At 64.6% G+C, this 18,172-nt stretch overlaps 1 protein-coding gene across 2 annotated transcripts; it reads right to left on the bottom strand.

Annotated features, from left to right (window-relative positions):
• Positions 1–728: 728 nt before the first annotated feature.
• MOK (MOK protein kinase) lies at positions 729–17,694 on the bottom strand. Of its 2 annotated transcripts, none has more exons than XM_055132002.1 (12): positions 17,535–17,694; positions 11,733–11,847; positions 9,426–9,515; positions 8,363–8,433; positions 4,193–4,271; positions 4,023–4,071; positions 2,607–2,785; positions 2,401–2,502; positions 2,092–2,265; positions 1,653–1,764; positions 1,205–1,360; positions 729–1,133 (listed from the first exon to the last, which is right to left on the bottom strand). In XM_055132002.1, the coding sequence occupies exons 1-12, from the start codon at positions 17,539–17,541 to the stop codon at positions 1,053–1,055; spliced, it is 1,215 nt and encodes a 404-aa protein (XP_054987977.1). In that variant the 5' UTR covers positions 17,542–17,694; the 3' UTR covers positions 729–1,052. The 2 variants fall into 2 exon arrangements, with proteins under 2 accessions (XP_054987977.1, XP_054987978.1); XM_055132003.1 differs by having other exon boundaries at positions 2,607–2,782.
• Between the last annotated feature and the right edge of the window lie 478 nt (positions 17,695–18,172).

Raw genomic sequence — 18,172 nt, 5'->3', positions numbered from 1 at the left:
ACTCCGGTGACCTTGCGGGGTGTAGGGGACCCAGCCCGGGCCAGCCACATGCAAGGCAAGCGCCCACCCCACAGTACTATGGCTCTGGCCCAGAGCCCTTCGTTAGTTTTATAGTTAATTTTAGGGGGCTGGGGATAGAAGTGGGCAAAGGTGCTTGTCACGTGTGGCCAGCCCTGGTAGGCTGCCAGGGACCACACACAGCCCAGGAGCCCTGAGCACTGCGAGGACTACAGCCTCGCTCCCCAAAACGCCCCGGATCCTGGGGCCACACCCGGCAGTGGCGGGGCCGGAGCTGAGGCATCAGCGCGGCTGGGACGCAGCGCCTGGCTGGACTCCGGGCCCCCCCGAGTGACCCCCAGTGTGCAGCTGTCCCCCACCCTCCTACGGCTGGTGGCCCCAGCACAGATGTCAGAGTTGTCCCAGAAAAGGGAAAGACACAACAAAACCTGGGAAATTGAGTCTTTTCCGGAAACATTGGTTGGAGAAAGCTGAGAAAAGTGCTGACTTTTGTGGGGCGTCCAGAGAGGGGCCGGTGAGGGTCCCCTGTCCACCACCAGCCAGTCCTGCTGCACCGCCCCCTGTGCCCACTTACTGCGGCTCCCAGACCAGCCTGACACTGCAGGGTAGTGACGCCCGCGTCCACCTCCACCCGGGTCCCCCGCAAGGTCACCGGCCCCAGAGCTCACGGCAGCAGGAGGCGGGTGCAGACGGACGCGCCAAGACACAGGCGAACTCTAACGATGCTGCTTTAATCGAAAGCGGCTCCCACCGTGCACGCGCCCGGGAGGTGCCCGGCGAGCCGCGGGCACCAGGCCTGGATCCTGCGCGTCCATCCCGGCATCTGGGTCTCGGGCCACAGACGGAGACCCCCAGAGCTCAGCGCCCACGTCTGTGTCCGGAGGTGCAAGAAAGGCCTAGAAGGAGGCGGTCTGAGACCTGGGCTCAGCGGGGCCCCACCGTCCGCGGCTTCCGGGTGCAGCCCCACCGAGGCCGTGCGTGTGCGTGGGGCCGGCTCCGGGGGCCCCCCCAGGCTGTGCTCGCCCCTCGGGGCCTCAGTGGTCGCCACCCTTCCTCTCTATGGCCGGCAGGCGGCACTGCCTCAGGCTGGCCTTCAGGTCCTTCTGCGGGTCCAGCTGCCAAAGGAAGGGGGCGGCTCAGCAGGAACCCGGGCCCCGGGCCCGCGGGGAGCCCACCGAGGCGCTACCTTCTGGCTCGCGCCCACACACTTGAGGGGCCTCAGCACCGTGACGCGCGGGCCGGCTCCGGGGCCCAGCATGGACGGCAGCGCCGGGCTGGAGAAGGACAGGGGTTTGCTGCCGCCCGCGCGCCGGCCGCTCTCCTCCTCGGGCTTGAGCGGCTGCTTCTCGGAACAAAACAGAGGTCAGTCGCACACGCCGGCGGCAGCGACGGGGCGGAGGGCAGGCGACGCGCTCGGATGGCCCTGCCTGGGGGTCTCTGCACCCAGCCCGCCACCACCTGGACCACATCCAGGGCCGGGGCCCCACCGTGAGCCTGGCCGCTCCCGTGGCTCAGGGCTGGGGCCACGGCCCACAGTGCCCGGGGTGCAGGCGGCGGGCCTGCCTCTCCTGGAGCCCGCCCACCTCGGGCAGGGCCGGGCAAGCCCCCCAACCCCGGGGCATCCCAGGCAGTACCTGCTTCCCGCCGTCCGGCGCCACCTGCCAGTCTGGGCCCAGGAGCCCCGGGGCCGCTCTCTCGCTGAAGAAGGCTCTTCTGTGGCTGCTCAGGGCCAGCTTCTCGGCCATCCTGTGGAGGGACGGGCCCCGCTGTGGCCTCAGCTGTCTCCCCAGCTCCACAGCCACCCAGGGGGCTCCCCGAAGCACAAGCTTTGGGGTCAGGGGCACCCGCTCACACGCGGGAAAGGATGTGACCGCAGTGTGTGGTACCCGGCCTTCACAGACCAGGCCCCCAAAGTAGCTCACTCCTTCATGCCTGGCACCCCAAAGTCTCTCACCCCTCACCCGCTGGCACCAAGTCCTGTCCACCTCTCCACACTCAGGGCGCCCCCCGCCCCCCGCCCCGCCAGGACCCCCGAGAGGGTCAGTGCCCCTCGCTCGCGCCCAGGCCGCCTACCTCTGCTCCTGGAAGTAGGGGTGCTTCAGCGCCTGGTGGGCCGTGACCCGATCCTCAGGATCGTACGCCACCATTGCGTGCAGGAGGGAGAGGCAGTGAGGGGACAGACTGCCCGCCACTAGAGGAATTCCCGATCCCTTTTTAAAAGGAAAATCAAAACTCATAGCTCTCGACCTGTATTGAAAGCCCAATGACAGTCGGTCACCCCGTGACTCCAGCACCCGCGCCGTCCTGCCCCGCAGGGCTCCCTCCCAGGGGCCGACCAAAGGCCCGGGCGGGGGGCAGGGCAGGGGCGCGGGCGTCGCTCACTGCTTGAACTTGCACAGAGTCTTCTCGGCGGGGCTGCCGAGGACCTCGTGGATCCTGGAGATCTGGTCCAGCTCGTTGGCACCGGGGAAGAGGGGCTGCAGGCTGGGGGTGGGGCGGCCGTGAGGCGGGACCCGGGACCTGCCCGGCCCCGCCCGCCGGTCACCCTGTGGCCCCAGAGGACTCGGGGGCGGGGCCTGCAGACGCACCAGCTGATCTCGTAGAAGACGCAGCCCGCGCTCCACAGGTCCATCTTGTGCGTGTAGAAGCCGTCGGTGAGCAGGCACTCGGGCGCGCGGTACCAGCGGGTGGAGATGTACTCCGTGTACGGCTGCTGCGAGTACACGCTGCGGCACGAGCCGAAGTCCCCGAGCTTCAGCGTGTCCTGCTGCGGGGACAGCGCCGGGCGGTCGGCGGCCACAGGAGCCCCAGCTGCCCGCCCCCCAGCGTCTCCTGCTCTGCACTCGGGGCCACTCCTGGCGGTGCGCGGGGACCACGTGGGTGCCAGAGAAGGAGCCCGGCAGACTCCCCCCGCCCCGCCAACGCCTGTCTGAAGGCACAGTGAGCCTCGCTCAGGCGTCGGTCTCAGGGCTGTCACAGGGATCTGAAACAACCAGTCACCGTGTCTGCGGCACGAGCCGGTGGATGGGGAGCGCCAGCTGAGCACTGGGGACTCCGAGAGTCAGGCCAGAAAGGTCCTCGTGCCAGATCCACAGTGACGCGCGCCGTGGCTCCATGGGCCCGTGGCCGACGCAGCACAGCCAGCGGAGGGGCGCGGACACACCCGGGGGAGGAGGGGACGCAGACCCGAGTCGCAAGGACACGGACTGCTGCAGAGGACAGAGCAGAGGGGCAGGCACGAGTCAGTCCCACGGGTAACGGACACCCGAGAGAGCCCAAGGCCAGGGCCGGAGAGGCAGGACGGCGGGGAGGGCAGCCAGCCCCCGTGCCCGCCACCCCGAGTGACGTCAGCCCTGAGCACCTCTGGGTGTGGCCCCTCCAAAATCAAAGATCCCGGCCCGGGCAGAAGGATGGGCCGAGGGCACAGGAAACCTCAGGCTGGTGCCAAGTGAGCGGGACCCGAGTCCTGAGGGCACGGTGCGCTCCCGGCCTGCCACGCCGCCTCTGGGCTTGAGGCTGTCCCCAGTGTTCACGCCCAGGGCTTTCACGAGCAGAGCCGCGTGCAGTCGGGAGGTGGCTCAGTGCGCGAGCACGCGTGTGGCAGGGTGCCAGGTCGGATCCCTGGTAGCACATACCCACCCCGTTCCCAGCACTGCCAGGGGCGACCCCGAGCACCAAGCCAGGAGTAGCTCCTGAGGACCACCAGCCGTGGTGCCCAAGCAAACAGCCAGCCAGCCAAAAAGCCCGGAAGAACTTTGCTGCACGATGGGGGCAAGGCCAACGACCTACCCCAGGCCCCTGGCATCGAGGAGGGTCAGCAAAGGTGCCCAGGGTCAGGGGCAGAGTCCTCACAGGAGTGTCCCCATGGCGGCGGCCGAGACACACCGCGGGGGCTGCCAGCCCAGGGCCCACCCGGTGCCCCACAAGGCTGAGTGCAGAGCCAGAGTAAGCCTGGGCACTGCTGGGTGGCCCAGGAAACAACAAGATAAAGTCTGAGTTCTTACCTTTATTAATATATTTTCTGGTTTTACATCCCTGTGAAATATTCCGTTTCTGCAGTCAACACAGAACAGTAGAGTTAATTGTGCTCATGGCTTCGAATTCTTTACACCGTACTCTCAGTGACTGTCCGTTCCTTCGGGCCGGGAGCTGGGGAGCCCGGCCCCGCGCATACCTGTGCATGTGGTCGAGGGATTTGCAGAGCTGGTACATGTAACGCATAATTCTTTTTTCTGGCAGTGGGTGTCTTCTCCCTGTGCAGTGAAGCAGACGGCCAACAGTGGTCACCAGGTCCCTTTGCGTGAAGTCGAGACTGAAGCCCGTTCTTTCCCGCGGTGTGTGAAAATCTAACTTCCTCCAGGAGAAAGGGCTGAAGGGGCCCAGGGAAGAGGCACACACACCGCGTGGCCGCGAAGCCGGGGGCACCACCCACACACTGCCACGGGCACCTCCGGTCTGAGAAGCCAACAGGAGCTGGAGGCCGTCGGGAGCCGCTCAGGCCAGGCCCCGGCCCCAGGGCACTTGGGGGCTCACGGCACCCCGCTGCCACCATTGTCCTGGGGATCCACCCGCCCCTGCGACATCTGGGCACGGGAAAGGCGGGCCTACATGCTAAGGCCAGCCAGGCCCAGCCCCAGCCAGGACCCCTGGGAGGAAGGACCCGGCGCACGGCTCACCCTGGAGTCCCCCTGCAAGGGGACCCCGCTGCACCCACCCACCGCAGTTCCTCCGTGCCTCCCCTGAGCCCGGCTGAAAGCTGTTCCCCCATCTGTTTGGGGGACTCAGCACCAGGGACCTCCCAGTCTCCTCACCGTCCCCCGGACAGGGCAGTATGAGACCCCCGGAGGGCGTACTGCCCCAGCCATGTCCAGGCTGGCCCCAGGGGGTCTCACCGAACAGTGCTGTGAAGAGCATTCTAGGGGGCTGGAGCAGTAGCACAGCAGGGTGGGTGTTTGCCTTGCACGCGGCCCACCCAGCTTCCTCCCCAGCATCCCATAGGGTCCCCCGAGCACCATCAGGAGCAATTCCTGAGTGCAGACTCGGGTTACCCCTGAGCATCCCTGGGTGTGGCCCAGAAAACAAAAAAAAAACAAGCCAAAAGAACTTTCCAGGGGCCAGAGTGATAGTACGGAATACGGCATTTGCCTGCCTGCAGCTGACGGGGTCCAATTCCGGCCCCCGACTTGGTCCCTGTGCCCACCAGGAGTGATCCCTGAGCATGGTGGGTGTGACCCCCCAAAACCAACACAAAACACAGGACTCGGCCAGTCAAGGCACTGCCCCACTACACTCAGCACCCAGCACCCAGCACCCCGTTTCCTGGCTCCAGCCCACGGCTCAGGCCTGCGTGGTCACCCACCCGCTGGGGCCTCCCTGGCCTGGCCCCTCGCCCACTCCCGACACCTGTCTAGGGCTCACTCGCGTCTCTCCGGGCCCCTCCCCCCCTCCCGCCCAGGACGCAGATCCTGTCCCCACGGGGTGTCTGGCCACTCATGCAGCAACTACCCCAGCCTGTCACCTCCCCCCGCTGCCCACGGCCAGGGACGGGACCCCTCTGACAGCAGGCGGTGGCCCCACAGCAGGCGTAGCTCCGATGCCCGTCCCCGTCCCCTCTGTTCCCGGAGCCCGCGGTGAGGGCTGAGCCAGGCTGTCCACTCCCCAGACAGTGCTCCTCAGGGCTGGAGCAGGGTCACAGACCCCTCCGGAGCCTAAAAGTTCTGGGGCCGGAGCAACAGTACAGCAGGGAGGGCGTCTGTCTTGCACGTGGCTAACACGGGTCCGATCCCCGGCATCCCATAGGGTCCCCCAGTCAGTGTCAGGAGTGATTCCTGAGTGCAGAGCCAGGAGCAACCCCTGAGCATCACCAGGTGTGACCCAAAAAAAGCCCCCCCCCCAAAAAAAAAGTAAGAAGAATCTATGGGGCTGGAACAATAGCATGTGGCTGACCCGGGTTCGATTCCCAGCATCCCATCCCAGCACCCCGAGCACTGCCGGGAGTGATTCCTGAGTACAGAGCCAGGAGTAACCCTGAGCATCGCTGGGTGTGATCCAGAAAGCAAAAAAACAAAACAAGAGTCTAAGGGTTCGAGAGACTCACTGGGATCCGGTTTGCTCCCCTGGTGTTGAGCCCTCTGATCCACATCCCATCTCGTCACTGTCACCGTCAGCGTCATCACCAATATCACCGTCACTGTCACCATCAGTGTCTTCACAAGTGTCACCATCAGTGTCACCACCAGTATCAGCATCAGGGTCACATCAGGGTCACCAGCAGTGGCATCAGTGTCACTGGCACCCACTTCCCCGGGCATGGAGAGGGACCCGGGGACAGGGGAGCCAGGCGAGGCTGGGTCAGGCTGGGCCCAACACTGCCGCTCTGGGGACCACGCGGTCCCTCTCCGGGCCTGCCCTGCTCCCCGGTGAGGCACCGCAGGCACTCACGGCCTGACCCCCGAACGCTGACGTCACTGCAGCCCCTCGTGCCCCTGCGCCCTGAGCCAGGCTGTCCACTCCCAGGCCCCCTCCAGCCACCCACTTCGGCATCTCTGGAATGGGGGTCCCCACCCTGGCATCTCCCGCTTGGTGAGGAAAGGTACCGGCCCTCCCCCAGGATAGCCGTTCCTGCAGCCTCTGCGGGCAGAGACAATGGACTCCGCTTGTCCCGCCGCGCCATTCCCTACTGCGGGGAATTCGGGGGTCGGATTCTGGATTTCGCCTTTGGGTCACAGCCAGCGATGCTCAGGGGTTACTCCTGGCTCTGCACTCAAGGATCACTCCTGGCGGTGCTCAGGGACCAGGCTGCCACGTGCAAGGCGAGCGCCCTCCCCGCCGTGCCCTGCTCCAGCCCTCGGGGCGTCTGGCTCCAAACAGCTCACTCCAGGCCCAGACACAGCAGCCTCCGGAAATCACCTGCCCCCTGAGTTGCAGTTTCATGCCTGGGAGTAGTAATACAGCGGGGAGGGAGCGGACTCGGGTTCGATCCCCAGCATCCCATAGGGTCCCTGAGCACCGCCTCTGAGCACTGACAGGAGTAATTCCTGAGTGCGAGCCAGGAGTTAGCCCTGAGCACTGCTGGATATGGCCCCAAGACAGAAAAACAAAGGAACTTCGTGCCCCGGAGGCGTGCGTCAGAGCTCTGCCGTCCGCCCGCGAAGCTGGAGAGTGGTGTCAGGCTCCGCGAGAAGTGCTCCGGAGGGAGCCGGGCCCTGCGGGGAACAGCCAAGAGACTGGCACCATGGCCCTTGCCGAGGCTGCACCCAGGGCCCCGCAAGGAGCAGAACCACGAGGCCGCCCCCTTTGCGCGCGGCTGCCAGGGCCCCTCAGCTGCTCTGGGCCCTCCTGTGGCTGCTCCCACCTCCCTAGCCGTCGCCGTCCCACCGGGCCCGAGCTCGCTCTCCTCAGCCCTCCCGGGAAGAGGCTTCTGGCTGACCCCCCGGGGCCAGAGACACGGGGCGCGGAAGAAACGCCCCTGACAGGAATCACCCATGGCTGCCAAGGACCAGGATAGTCTGGGCCCAGGCACAGGTGGTGGCACTCCCAGCCCGCCACCCTCGGGGGACTGAGACACCGCAGCCGCCCCCAGGCCCCGGGGACCCTGGCACTGCCCTCAGGACCTGGGCCCACCGCAGCGCCCCCCACTCCCCGCCCTGCCCCAGCTGACCTCCGAGCCCACAGCTCCCACAGGAGCACCCAGCGTCCACTCTCGTCCTGTAGGCCCAGGGGAATAGCCCAGCGTCCACCCTCGTCCCACAGCCCCCGGGGAATAGCCCAGCGTCCACCCTCGTCCCACAGCCCCCAAGGCAGCAGCCCAGCGTCCACCCTCGTCCCACAGCCCCCGGGGAATAGCCCAGCGTCCACCCTCGTCCCACAGCCCCTGGGGCAGCAGCCCAGCGTCCACCCTCGTCCCACAGCCCCCGGGGCAGCAGCCCAGCGTCCACCCTCGTCCCGCAGCCCCCGGGGCAGCAGCCCAGCGTCCACCCTCGTCCTGCAGCGCCCTGCGCAGAGTGTACCCATCAGCAGAGGCAGTTTCCTGGGCAGGTTAAAGCCTGGGGCATCCTCACGCTGCTGTCGGGCACCTGTGCCCGGGCACCCTGGGGCTCTCACGGGCGGCCAGCGGCCTGCCCTCGGGCCAAGAGCAGGTGGGGCCACTCCGTTAGCGCCTCTTGCCACTCGGGGCGAGAACAGCAGGGCGGGAGCAGGGTCCGGGAGGGGCAGGGGCCACAGGGCCAAGCGCTCTCTGAGCAGCAGCCAGAGGACCGGGCCAGCCGGGGGGGCAGGTCTAAGCAGGTGCCGGCCCGGGGTCCACCGCGACTTCGGGTCTCAGGGGCCCGACTGTTCCACGTACCTCGGATCAGCTCATAAATATTCATGTCCATGAGCTCGCATATCAGCGCCAGAGAGCCAGATTTCCTGTCGCTGAGGAAGAAGGCAGGTCTGTAAAGGCTTTTCCCTTGTCTCCATGAAAGGTAAAATCCAATCACTCATTTGTGAACATTGCGGCGAACGTGAGTTTCCCACATCAGACAAGAGCGAGAGGGAGCAGGCAGGCGGGCCCCGCCCTGAGGCACCGCCGGGGGTGACGCCTGGACGCTGCTGGGTGTGGCTGGGTCACAGGAGCACCCACAGGACCCGTACTGTGATTCCGCAGGACAGGAAAGCCCCCTCCCACCACCCAAAGACTGACCCCGTCAGACACCTGACAAGGTCGGCCAGCCCCTCAGCATCCTGGCGGGCAGGGGGTCTCGGGCTGCAGGGCTGAGTTCAAACCCTCCCAGGGTCCCGGGGCCTGAGCAGGGGAGCTGTGCCCCCAGGCTGCTGCTCTGCCCTGCGCCCCGGGGTCGGGGTCTGGAGACACCTCTGCTCACCACACTGGCATCAGAAAGGCAGGAGCCTGCAGGGGTGCGGGGGGTGGGGGCGCCAGCACTGGGGAAGGGTGTGAGGCGCAGGGAACGGGAAGGTACTCCCAAAGGGCCGGCTGGAGGGCCAGCGAGACCCCTGGCACCCCAGTGGGACCTTCCACAGCCTCAGAGCCCACGAACGGGCTCCTCAGCCACACGGCACATGGCTGCCATGCTGCAGGCCTTCCCGTCTTGGTGGGGGGGGGCAGAGAGGGGGTTGGGGCCAGAGCACTGTGGGGAGGGCACTGGCCTTGTCCTTAGCTGACCAGGTTCGATCCCCGGCAGCCCATATGGCCCCCGAGCACCACCAGGAGTGAGCCCTGAGCACTGCCAAGTGAGGCCCCACACCAAGGAGAAAGAAGGGAGGAGAGGCCGTTCAGGCACTCGCCTTGCACGGGCCATCTCTGAGCTCCACCCCAGCACTCCCGGGCCCCCAAGTCCTGCCGGGTGAGGGTCAAACCCCCCACCAGAAGAGACCAAGGCCGAGCCCTCGAGGCCCGAGATACTCACAAGACCACCTCGTGCAGTGTGAGGATGTTGGGGTGCGGGTTCAGGCGCCTCAGAGCTTGGATCTCGCGCAGGTTGTTGACCTGCTCGATGCTGGGGTGGGTGGACACAAGGTGGCGGGCGCGGTCAGCTTCAGGCCGCGCTCGGCGAGCCGTCACCCGCCCTCCGGGCCCAGTGCTCCGGAGAGGGGACGCCGGCCGTGTCCCTGCAGCAGGGACCCGGGGTGGAGCCGCAGTCCGCTCCCCCGCCCCCGTGTGGCCCTTCTGTCCTGTGACGCCAGTGCAGGGGTGTGGACGGCAGCCTGCGGGGGCACCTCCGCTCCCCTCCACGTGTGCCCGCACCCGCCAGTGTCCAGGAGGCCGGGTGGGGGGCCACAGAGCAGGTGCAGCCCAGCTGCCCTTCGGGGGGCTCCGCGCCCCCCACTGTCAGGACCGGCCTGCCCCCAGGGGCCCCCACGACAGGCCCCCAAGGCGGAGCCCACGGGGCAGGGTCCCTCTGGGGAACTCGCAGGAGGGGTTTCGGGTTGAAAGCTCGAGAGAGGCCTTGGCCCAGAAAGGGCCCCACGCCCTCCCGGTGGGCGGCGTCCACCTTCCTGGGGCAGCCTGAGCTGTACCCACCCCTACAGCCGGCCCCACCCCCAGCACTCAGCACCCCCGAGTCGGGGGTCCGGGCAGGCCTCCCGGGTTTCCTGTGGGGACCCCGCCCATGGCACAGTCCGGGCCACACGCGGGGCGGCAGCAACCCCCCCGGCACAGCCAGCCTGGAACACGCCCGTTTCTGGGCCCAGGTCCCCCAGGGCTCACGTCCAGCTTGTCCTGTGAGACGCAGGAGCCCCCTGGGCTGCGGTGCCTGCCCGGGGACAGGGTCTCTGCCGCCAGGCGCCCGGGAATGAGCAGTGGCGAGCACTGGGACAGCGGAGGGGCCGGGGGAGTCGCCGGCCGAGGCATGGCTAACCGGGGAGTGACCCCCGAGTACAGAGCCAGGCTGAGCCCCAAAAGCAGTGAGTGACCCGGGCACCGGAGAAAGGGCCCAACATGCCCAGTGCTGGCCACACCCCAAACTGGATCGAACCCTGGGCTTGATCCCTGCGGAGCGGGGCGGCTCCTGAGTGCACACCCAGGAGGGTGTCATGAGCATCACCGGACGTGGCCCCCAAACCCAACCCAACCCCAAACAAGGAAAAGCAAACAGAGCCAGGCCTAGAAACCGGAGAGACACGACAGCACAGCCAGAGAGCACAGGTGCCAGAGACACGCCCGGGGTCGTGGCAGACCCCTGCCCCTGCACTCGGACCCGGGCCACAAGCCACGGGCGCTGTGTCAGAGAGCCCGGCAGTGCCAGCCTCCACGCGCCCAGGCAGCCCCACGGCGTCACCACTGAACGACCTTGAGCAGGGCTGTGGGTGCAGCTGGACCCTCAAGGCCCTGGCAGCCCCCCAGAGCGGGCCCCGGGGCCCTGGAAACGCCACTCGGCGCAGTTCTGGGAGGGGATGGAGGGGAAGCCCCAAGGACAGCGGCCTGGAGGCCGGCAGGAGCTGAGAAGGGACGCAACGGCGTTTTCTCTGTTGGCCGGAACATTCCGGCACAGCTGGGCGGGGATTTCGTACCTATTCACACGACCAAGAACCGCACGGCCCTCCGAGAGCGCACAGCGGGGCTACCCTGAGCCCAGGGGAGGAAGGCTGTGCCCATGGGCAGCAGAGACCTCGGCTGGTCTCCCCACACCGAGACGCTGCCTCGCCCACACGTCACCCGGAGCTGGAGGCAGTTAATTAAGCGATTGATCTCTTACTCCTTTCGACCGGGGGCCGCCCCTGGGCTGCTCGGACTCATCCCGGCTCAGTGCTCAGTGCTCGGGGCCGGCATCATATGTGGTGCCCCCGGTCCCCCTGGTTGCACTGGTGCGAGGGGAGTGCCTGCTGGGACAACCGTCTACACCCCAGCACAGGCCCGCCCCGGCCCCCAGCACTTCCCGTGTGGAGCTCCCACGCAGCGGCCGGAGCACAAACCAGAGCGTCCGCCCTCTGCCCCAGACCCGCAGCCGCCCGCTCCATGCTCGGGGCAGCCTTGTCCCCTGCAGTGGCTGCCCTGGCCGTGTGACCCTGACGACCGGGCTGGGGGTTCTCCAGGGACCACGCCAGACCCATTCTGAGCCTCCGGTCCTCCCCCGTGACACGGACCCCGGGTCAGCTCGGGGGAGGTGCACGATCAGAGTCGGGCCGGGAGAGGGCTGCCCCAGCCCCGCTCTGCTGGACAGCGCCCCCTCCCCCCCGCCCCCCGCAGGCCCGGCCGCGCCCTCCACGATGCCTACCTTTCAAAATGTTGCTTCATCTGTTTACAGGCATAGAAGTTCCCGTCTCTCAGGTTCTGCACCTTCATGACTTCGGAAAACGTCCCCTCTCCTATCTTGCCAATTGCTTTATAGTCTGCGGAGAGGAGCGAGAGGAGGTCGTCCACGCGCGCGTGCTGGACACGTCCAGACAGCGGGCCTTTGTGACGGAAGTGCCCCCGGGACGTACTGAAGAGCTGCCTCCCTCCCTGTGCTCGGGGAGGGCAGCACAGCCCCGCCAGGAGGGCAGAGGCCGGGGCGACGCGGCTGGTGGGAAAACCAGGGCTGGGTAAGAAAACGTGCCCAGCCCAGCGGGGCCCTTCCCGGGCACCCGGGGCAGCCTGAGAGAGAGGGAGTCACCAGCCCTCGGCTTGCTCAGGAATCTCTCCCAGGTCGGAGCCCAGCACACCCCCCCGGCACACCCCCCTGGCACACCCCCCCCCGGCACACCCACCCGGCACACCCCCCCCCAGTGGCGCACCGCCTCCCCCCTCCCCCGCAGGCCGCAAGCCGAGGCCACTGGCTGAGTCGGCCCAGGCACCCCACAGACAAGCGCGAGAGGAAAGGCCGCGGAAAGGGGGAAATCATTTAAAATTAAAATGGGCCTGCCGGCTCAGTAAGTCCTCGGACAGGGGCTTCAGAAACACCACTGTGAGGGTCTTGGTTCTAAAGGTACCAAACAAGGAAGCCAAAGTTCTCAAACTGCTGCATACTTTGACAAGGAAAATCTATTTTTGTCTTCTGATCTACGTGTATGACCTAAGTCAGGTAAATACGCCTGGTTTATTTCTTTACCAATTTTATGCAGTCTGTTATGCACTGTGGTTTCAAATGTGCAATAATTTGTACAATGGCTAATTCCCCAAGTATGCCTTAAACAGAACAAATGTTTTTTTTTCTATATAGTTCCTTGCCTTAATAAATATGCAATATAAATTTAAGCAAACTTCTATATATATATATATATATATTTTTGCTTTTTGGGTCACACCCGGCGATGCTCAAGGGTTACTCCTGGCTTTGCACTCAGGAATTACTCCTGGTGGTGCTCAGGGGACCATATGGGATGCCGGGGGTCGAACCCGGGTCAGCCGCATGCAAGGCAAACGCCCTACCCGCTGTGCTATCACTCCGGCCCCTCAAACTTCTATTTTGTATATTTGTAAACTACAAAGTAAAAAATGAACATTTTGTGGAGTTTGTATTTTGCATACTCAAGGTGAGAATTAAGTTTTAAATAAGCCTATAATATTCTATCTGAAAAAAAAAAAAGAAACACCACTGTGAAATGCAGTAATTATCACAAACTGCCTTGGCTTGATCTGACTTTCCACAATTCCATTTGCTTGTGTGTGGTGACAAACAATATGAAGCAGGTGTCCTGGTGCCTGCAAGGGGCAGCTGGTGACGGGTGGGCAACTGGACACTGCGGCAAGGACGACACACTGGTGGTGGGATTGGTGCAGCTGGAACATTTAGCGCCCGGAACAAATGTCTTATAAGCAAGTTGGTAAGAGGCCGGAGCAGCAGTACAGCGAGGAGGGCGTTTGCCTTGCAAGCAGCCAACCCGGGTTTGAGTCCCAGCATCCCATATCCCAGGCACCACTAGCAGTAACTTCTGAGTGCAGAGCCAGGAGTAACCCCTGAGCATCGCCAGGTGTGACCCAAACGAACCCTTGCTAAATCAGTGTTATAATAAAAAACATTTTTTAAAATAAAAATTAGATGCTGGAGCGATAGCACAGCGGGTAGGGCGTTTGCCTTGCACACGGCCGACCTGGGTTCGAGTCCCAGCATCCCATATGGTCCCCTGAGCACTTCCAGGAGTAATTACTGAGTGCAGAGCCAGGAGTAACCCCTGTGCATTGCCGGGTGTGACCCAAAAAGCAAAAAAAATTTTAAAAATAAAAATAAAAATTAGAACAGAGTAAAAAAAATTAGGACAAAGTAAAATTCAAACTGTGGGCCTGGGAGATGGCTCAGAGCGGGAGTCGGTGCCCCAGCTCCATCCCCAGCAGCTGCCTCCTCGTCCACGGTCCCCTGAGCACTGCCAGGGGCAACCCCAAAGCAAACAAAAAGAAACGATACTCAGACAACATTGGTACGGGAAAGTGTTCAGTCAGAGTTTATCGCTACAGGGCCGGCTGCGACAGTAAACAGGAAGGGTACTTGCCTTGCGCGCAGCAGACCCAGGTCTGCCGTGGTCCCTGGTTCAGCCCCCAGTACCACGTGTGGTCCACTGAGCCCAACAGGAGCCGTCCCTGAGCCCAGCCAGATGTGGCCCCAAAACCAAACAACAAAAAACCTTACCTTTCCATGCAAAGAGGCTGGTCACAGTCACCCACACACGTGGACACAGGATGGAAACGCTCCTTGTCTGGGGGCCGCACTCAGAGGTGCCGGGGGCCTTCTCCTGACTGTGCTCAGGGATCACTGCCGCTGGGGCTCGAGGGTCGAGCCCAGTGAGCATGTGACGGCAGGATACAAGGCCATGTGTCAGGCATCGATGCTGATACACATGTGTGGACACCACGCAGCAGAATATCTCTACGTGAAATGCTACATACAAGCTAACTGTGGAGAAGTGGATGCGTGTTAAAGGCACGCGTGCCTCGACATACATGTGGAGAGGAGGGCACACATGCACACATGTGGGGAATGGACAGCACCGGCCGCTGCCAGCGGGGGCGGGTCTACGGGGCAGAAGTGAGAGAGCAAAGACGCGAGCATCACTTCACCGAAACTGAGGCCCGCCGCCCTGGGTCTCCAGCGGGGACAGAGGACAGCTCCTGACGCTCCTCACTAAACTAAGCTGCAGGAGCTGGAGGGGTGGCTCACAGGACCGAAGCACAGGCCGGCAGGGGAGACCTGGGTCCCGCTGCGAGGAGCCCCAGGAGCACGGCATGCAGAGTCCCCGGGCACCTCTGGGGTGGCCCCAGAACAAAACAAACCGGCTGGAGAGCAGCTGCGGCTAATTAAGAGGGAGCAATCAACACACCCAACTTGAGAACTAATCCGCAAAATATGCCTGAGTTCTCAAAAAATGACATTGTGAAAGACACGGAAGGCAAGAGACTGCGCCAGGACAACAGTCTGAGGACAGCGAGATGCAATTTGTGGTTTTCGGTTGGATCCTGGGGAAAAAATAACAAACCTCCAGCAGAACCTACGGGGGTAAATTGGGAAAGGATCAATATAGACTGTAGGAGACAAGAGTTGTCGTGTCCTGTCTGCCCGAGACTACAGAGGCCAGTGTCCTTGGCGTAAGCAGTGAAACGTCGTGATGTCAACTCTAAGGACAGCGCAAACAAGCCATCCTTTAGAGAGACGAAAGCCAGAATGCAGGCAGGAAGCAGACAAAATGACCTCAAAGATAAAAAAGAACAGAATAGGGGGTGGAAGACAGTCTAGAAATGCCTGTACTTGCATCGTACACGCTCAACCCGGGCTCAATTCCCAGCATCACATATGGTTCCCTGAACACAAGTGATCCCTGAGCACAGAGCCAGGAGTAAGCCCTGAGCACCACTGGGTGTGGCCCAAAAAATAAACTAAAAGAAACAGCAAAAAAAAAAAAGTGTCCACACTGTAAGTACAGGTTAAAAGTGTAGAGTTTTTTGCAGGCCTGGTATTCAAACTACGGTTCTGGGCACATGGGTGAAGAAGGTAAACACAGAAACAGGTTCTCACAGAAATAAATATGTCTTGCAAAGGCTGAATATTTAGTCTTTGTTGCACCACAGCTGCCATATAGAATCATGAACTGACAATTAGGTCACAGCATAAACTACACTCCGCCTACATAATTTAAACTTTCCACAGCACCTCTGGCTCATGACCGTAAATGACAATTGCATCTGTACAATGATGTTTAAAACGACCCAGGCTGGGGAGATAGGACAGGGGATAGGACATGGCCTTGCACGTGGTGGGCCCAAGTTCTGCTCTGGCATCACAGGGGGCCCACAGAGCACAAGGGGCCCAGGAGTGAGCACTGGGTGCAGAGCCAGGAGTAGCTCTGCACCGGGGTCATCCATAACACCCATAAGGCATGGGTGAATTCTGCACCCCCTCCGTTTCCTAAGGTGCCTACACCCTCCACAGCTTTCAGGAACACTCCCCTTTTTGTGTGTTTGGGCCACAGCCGGCTGGCTCAGGGTCACTCCTGGCTCTGTGCTCAGGGATCACGCCTGTGCCCTATGGGATGCTGAGGGGCTAGATCAAATGGTGGCTGTGCGCAAGGCAGACACTCTCGGTCTCTCGCTCTTAACCTTGCTGGAAGGCTGCACCAAAATCCCTCCAGGAAAAGCGCCGGAGAGGCGCAGGTAGGCGCAGAAGCACATCCAGTCTCGGACCGGACAGGGGCGCATGGACCCCAACAGGAGGGCACTGACCCGACAGGAGTCCACGGACCCCGACAGGAGGGCACTGACCCGACAGGAGCCCACGGACCGCGACAGGAGTCCACGGACCCCGACAGGAGGGCACTGACCCGACAGGAGCAAACGGACCCCCGACAGGAGCGCACGGACCCCCAACAGGAGCGCACCCCGACAGGAGCGCACGGACCCCCAACAGGAGCGCACCGACCGGACAGTAGCGCACGGACCTGACAGGAGCGCACGGACCCCCGACAGGAGCGCACGGACCCCCGACAGGAGCGCAGGGACCCGACAGGAGCGCACGGACCCCCGACAGGAGCGCACGGACCCCCGACAGGAGCGCACGGACCCCCGACAGGAGCGCACAGACCCCGACAGGAGCGCACGGACCCCAACAGGAGCGCACGGACCCTACAGGAGCCCACGGACCCCCGACAGGAGCGCACGGACCCCAACAGGAGTGCACGGACCCGACAGGAGCCCACGGACCCCCGACAGGAGCGCACCGACCAGACAGGAGCGCACGGACCCGACAGGAGCGCACGGACCCCCGACAGGAGCGCACCGACCCGACAGGAGCGCACGGACCCGACAGGAGCGCACGGACCCCCGACAGGAGCGCACCGACCAGACAGGAGCGCACGGACCCGACAGGAGCGCACGGACCCCCGACAGGAGCGCACCGACCCGACAGGAGCGCACGGACCCGACAGGAGCGCACGGACCCCCGACAGGAGCGCACCGACCAGACAGGAGCGCACGGACCCGACAGGAGCGCACGGACCCCGACAGGAGGGCACGGACCCCGACAGGAGCGCACGGACCCCGACAGGAGCGCACGGACCCCCGACAGGAGACAGGAGCGCACGGACCCGACAGGAGCGCACGGACCCCCGACAGGAGCGCACGGACCCCCGACAGGAGCGCACGGACCCCCGACAGGAGACAGGAGCGCACGGACCCCAACAGGAGCGCACGGACCCCGACAGGAGCCCATGGACCCCCGACAGGAGCGCACGGACCCCCGACAGGAGACAGGAGCGCACGGACCCGACAGGAGCGCACGGACCCCGACAGGAGCCCACGGACCCCCGACAGGAGCGCACGGACCCCCGACAGGAGCGTACGGACCCCCGACAGGAGCCCACGGACCCCCGACAGGAGCGCACGGACCCCGACAGGAGCCCACGGACCCCCGACAGGAGCGCACGGACCCCCGACAGGAGCGTACGGACCCCCGACAGAAGCGCACGGACCCGACAGGAGCGCAGGGTCCGACCCCTCCGGACCCGCACGGGGCAAAGCAGCCGCGACACTGAGTCAAGCCTGGCCGCCGACCCCGACCCCGACCGGGACCCCGGCCCCGGCCCCGCCCCCGCCCCGCCCCCGCCGGGCCACTCACTCTTCATCCTGGCCGCGGGCGCCGGCCAAGCCCCTCGAGACACCGTCGGAGGAACTCGGCCCGAAGGCGGCCCCGGCTCCCACTCGCCCGGGTACGGACCCGCACTAGGGCCTCCGCGGGGGTCCCTGGATGAGAGCGTTAGGACCTGCCGCCATGTTGTATCCCGTCACCTAGCAACCGCCGCCGCCGGCGCGTGCGCAAAACGCCCGCCGCCTCCGCGCGTGCGCGGCGGGACGCGGCGCCGGGCCCGGGTGCTAAGCAACCGACGCTCGGCTTCTGGGCAGCAGTTCTTCCGGGGCTGCGGGCGCGACTCGCCCTGCGGTGCTCGGGGCTGCCTCGGGGCCCCGTGCTCAGGTTGGACCCGGGACCATATGCGGTGCCTGGGACGAATCGGGGCCGCTGTCCTGACCCCCCGGCCGTGTTCTTACGGGAGTCCGCGGGTTCCAGGCCCCTCCAGTTCCTGCGTGCCGGCAGCGGCGGCCCGGGCACGGAGACGTCACTCGGGACAGGGGTGCGCGTGAAGCAGGCCGGGTTTCCGGGGTCTGCGGCTCACCCCTCCCGCCCTCCCAGCTGCAGGCTGAGCTCCCGCCGCTGAGCTCCTCGTCTGGCCCAGAACAGGCCTCTCCCCACTGAGACCC

The sequence above is a fragment of the Sorex araneus genome, chromosome 3 (assembly GCF_027595985.1).
Source record: "Sorex araneus isolate mSorAra2 chromosome 3, mSorAra2.pri, whole genome shotgun sequence".
NCBI classification, from domain to species: domain Eukaryota; kingdom Metazoa; phylum Chordata; class Mammalia; order Eulipotyphla; family Soricidae; genus Sorex; species Sorex araneus.
Note: the sequence above shows the minus strand (reverse complement) of the source record. Positions and strands in the feature narration are given on the sequence as shown.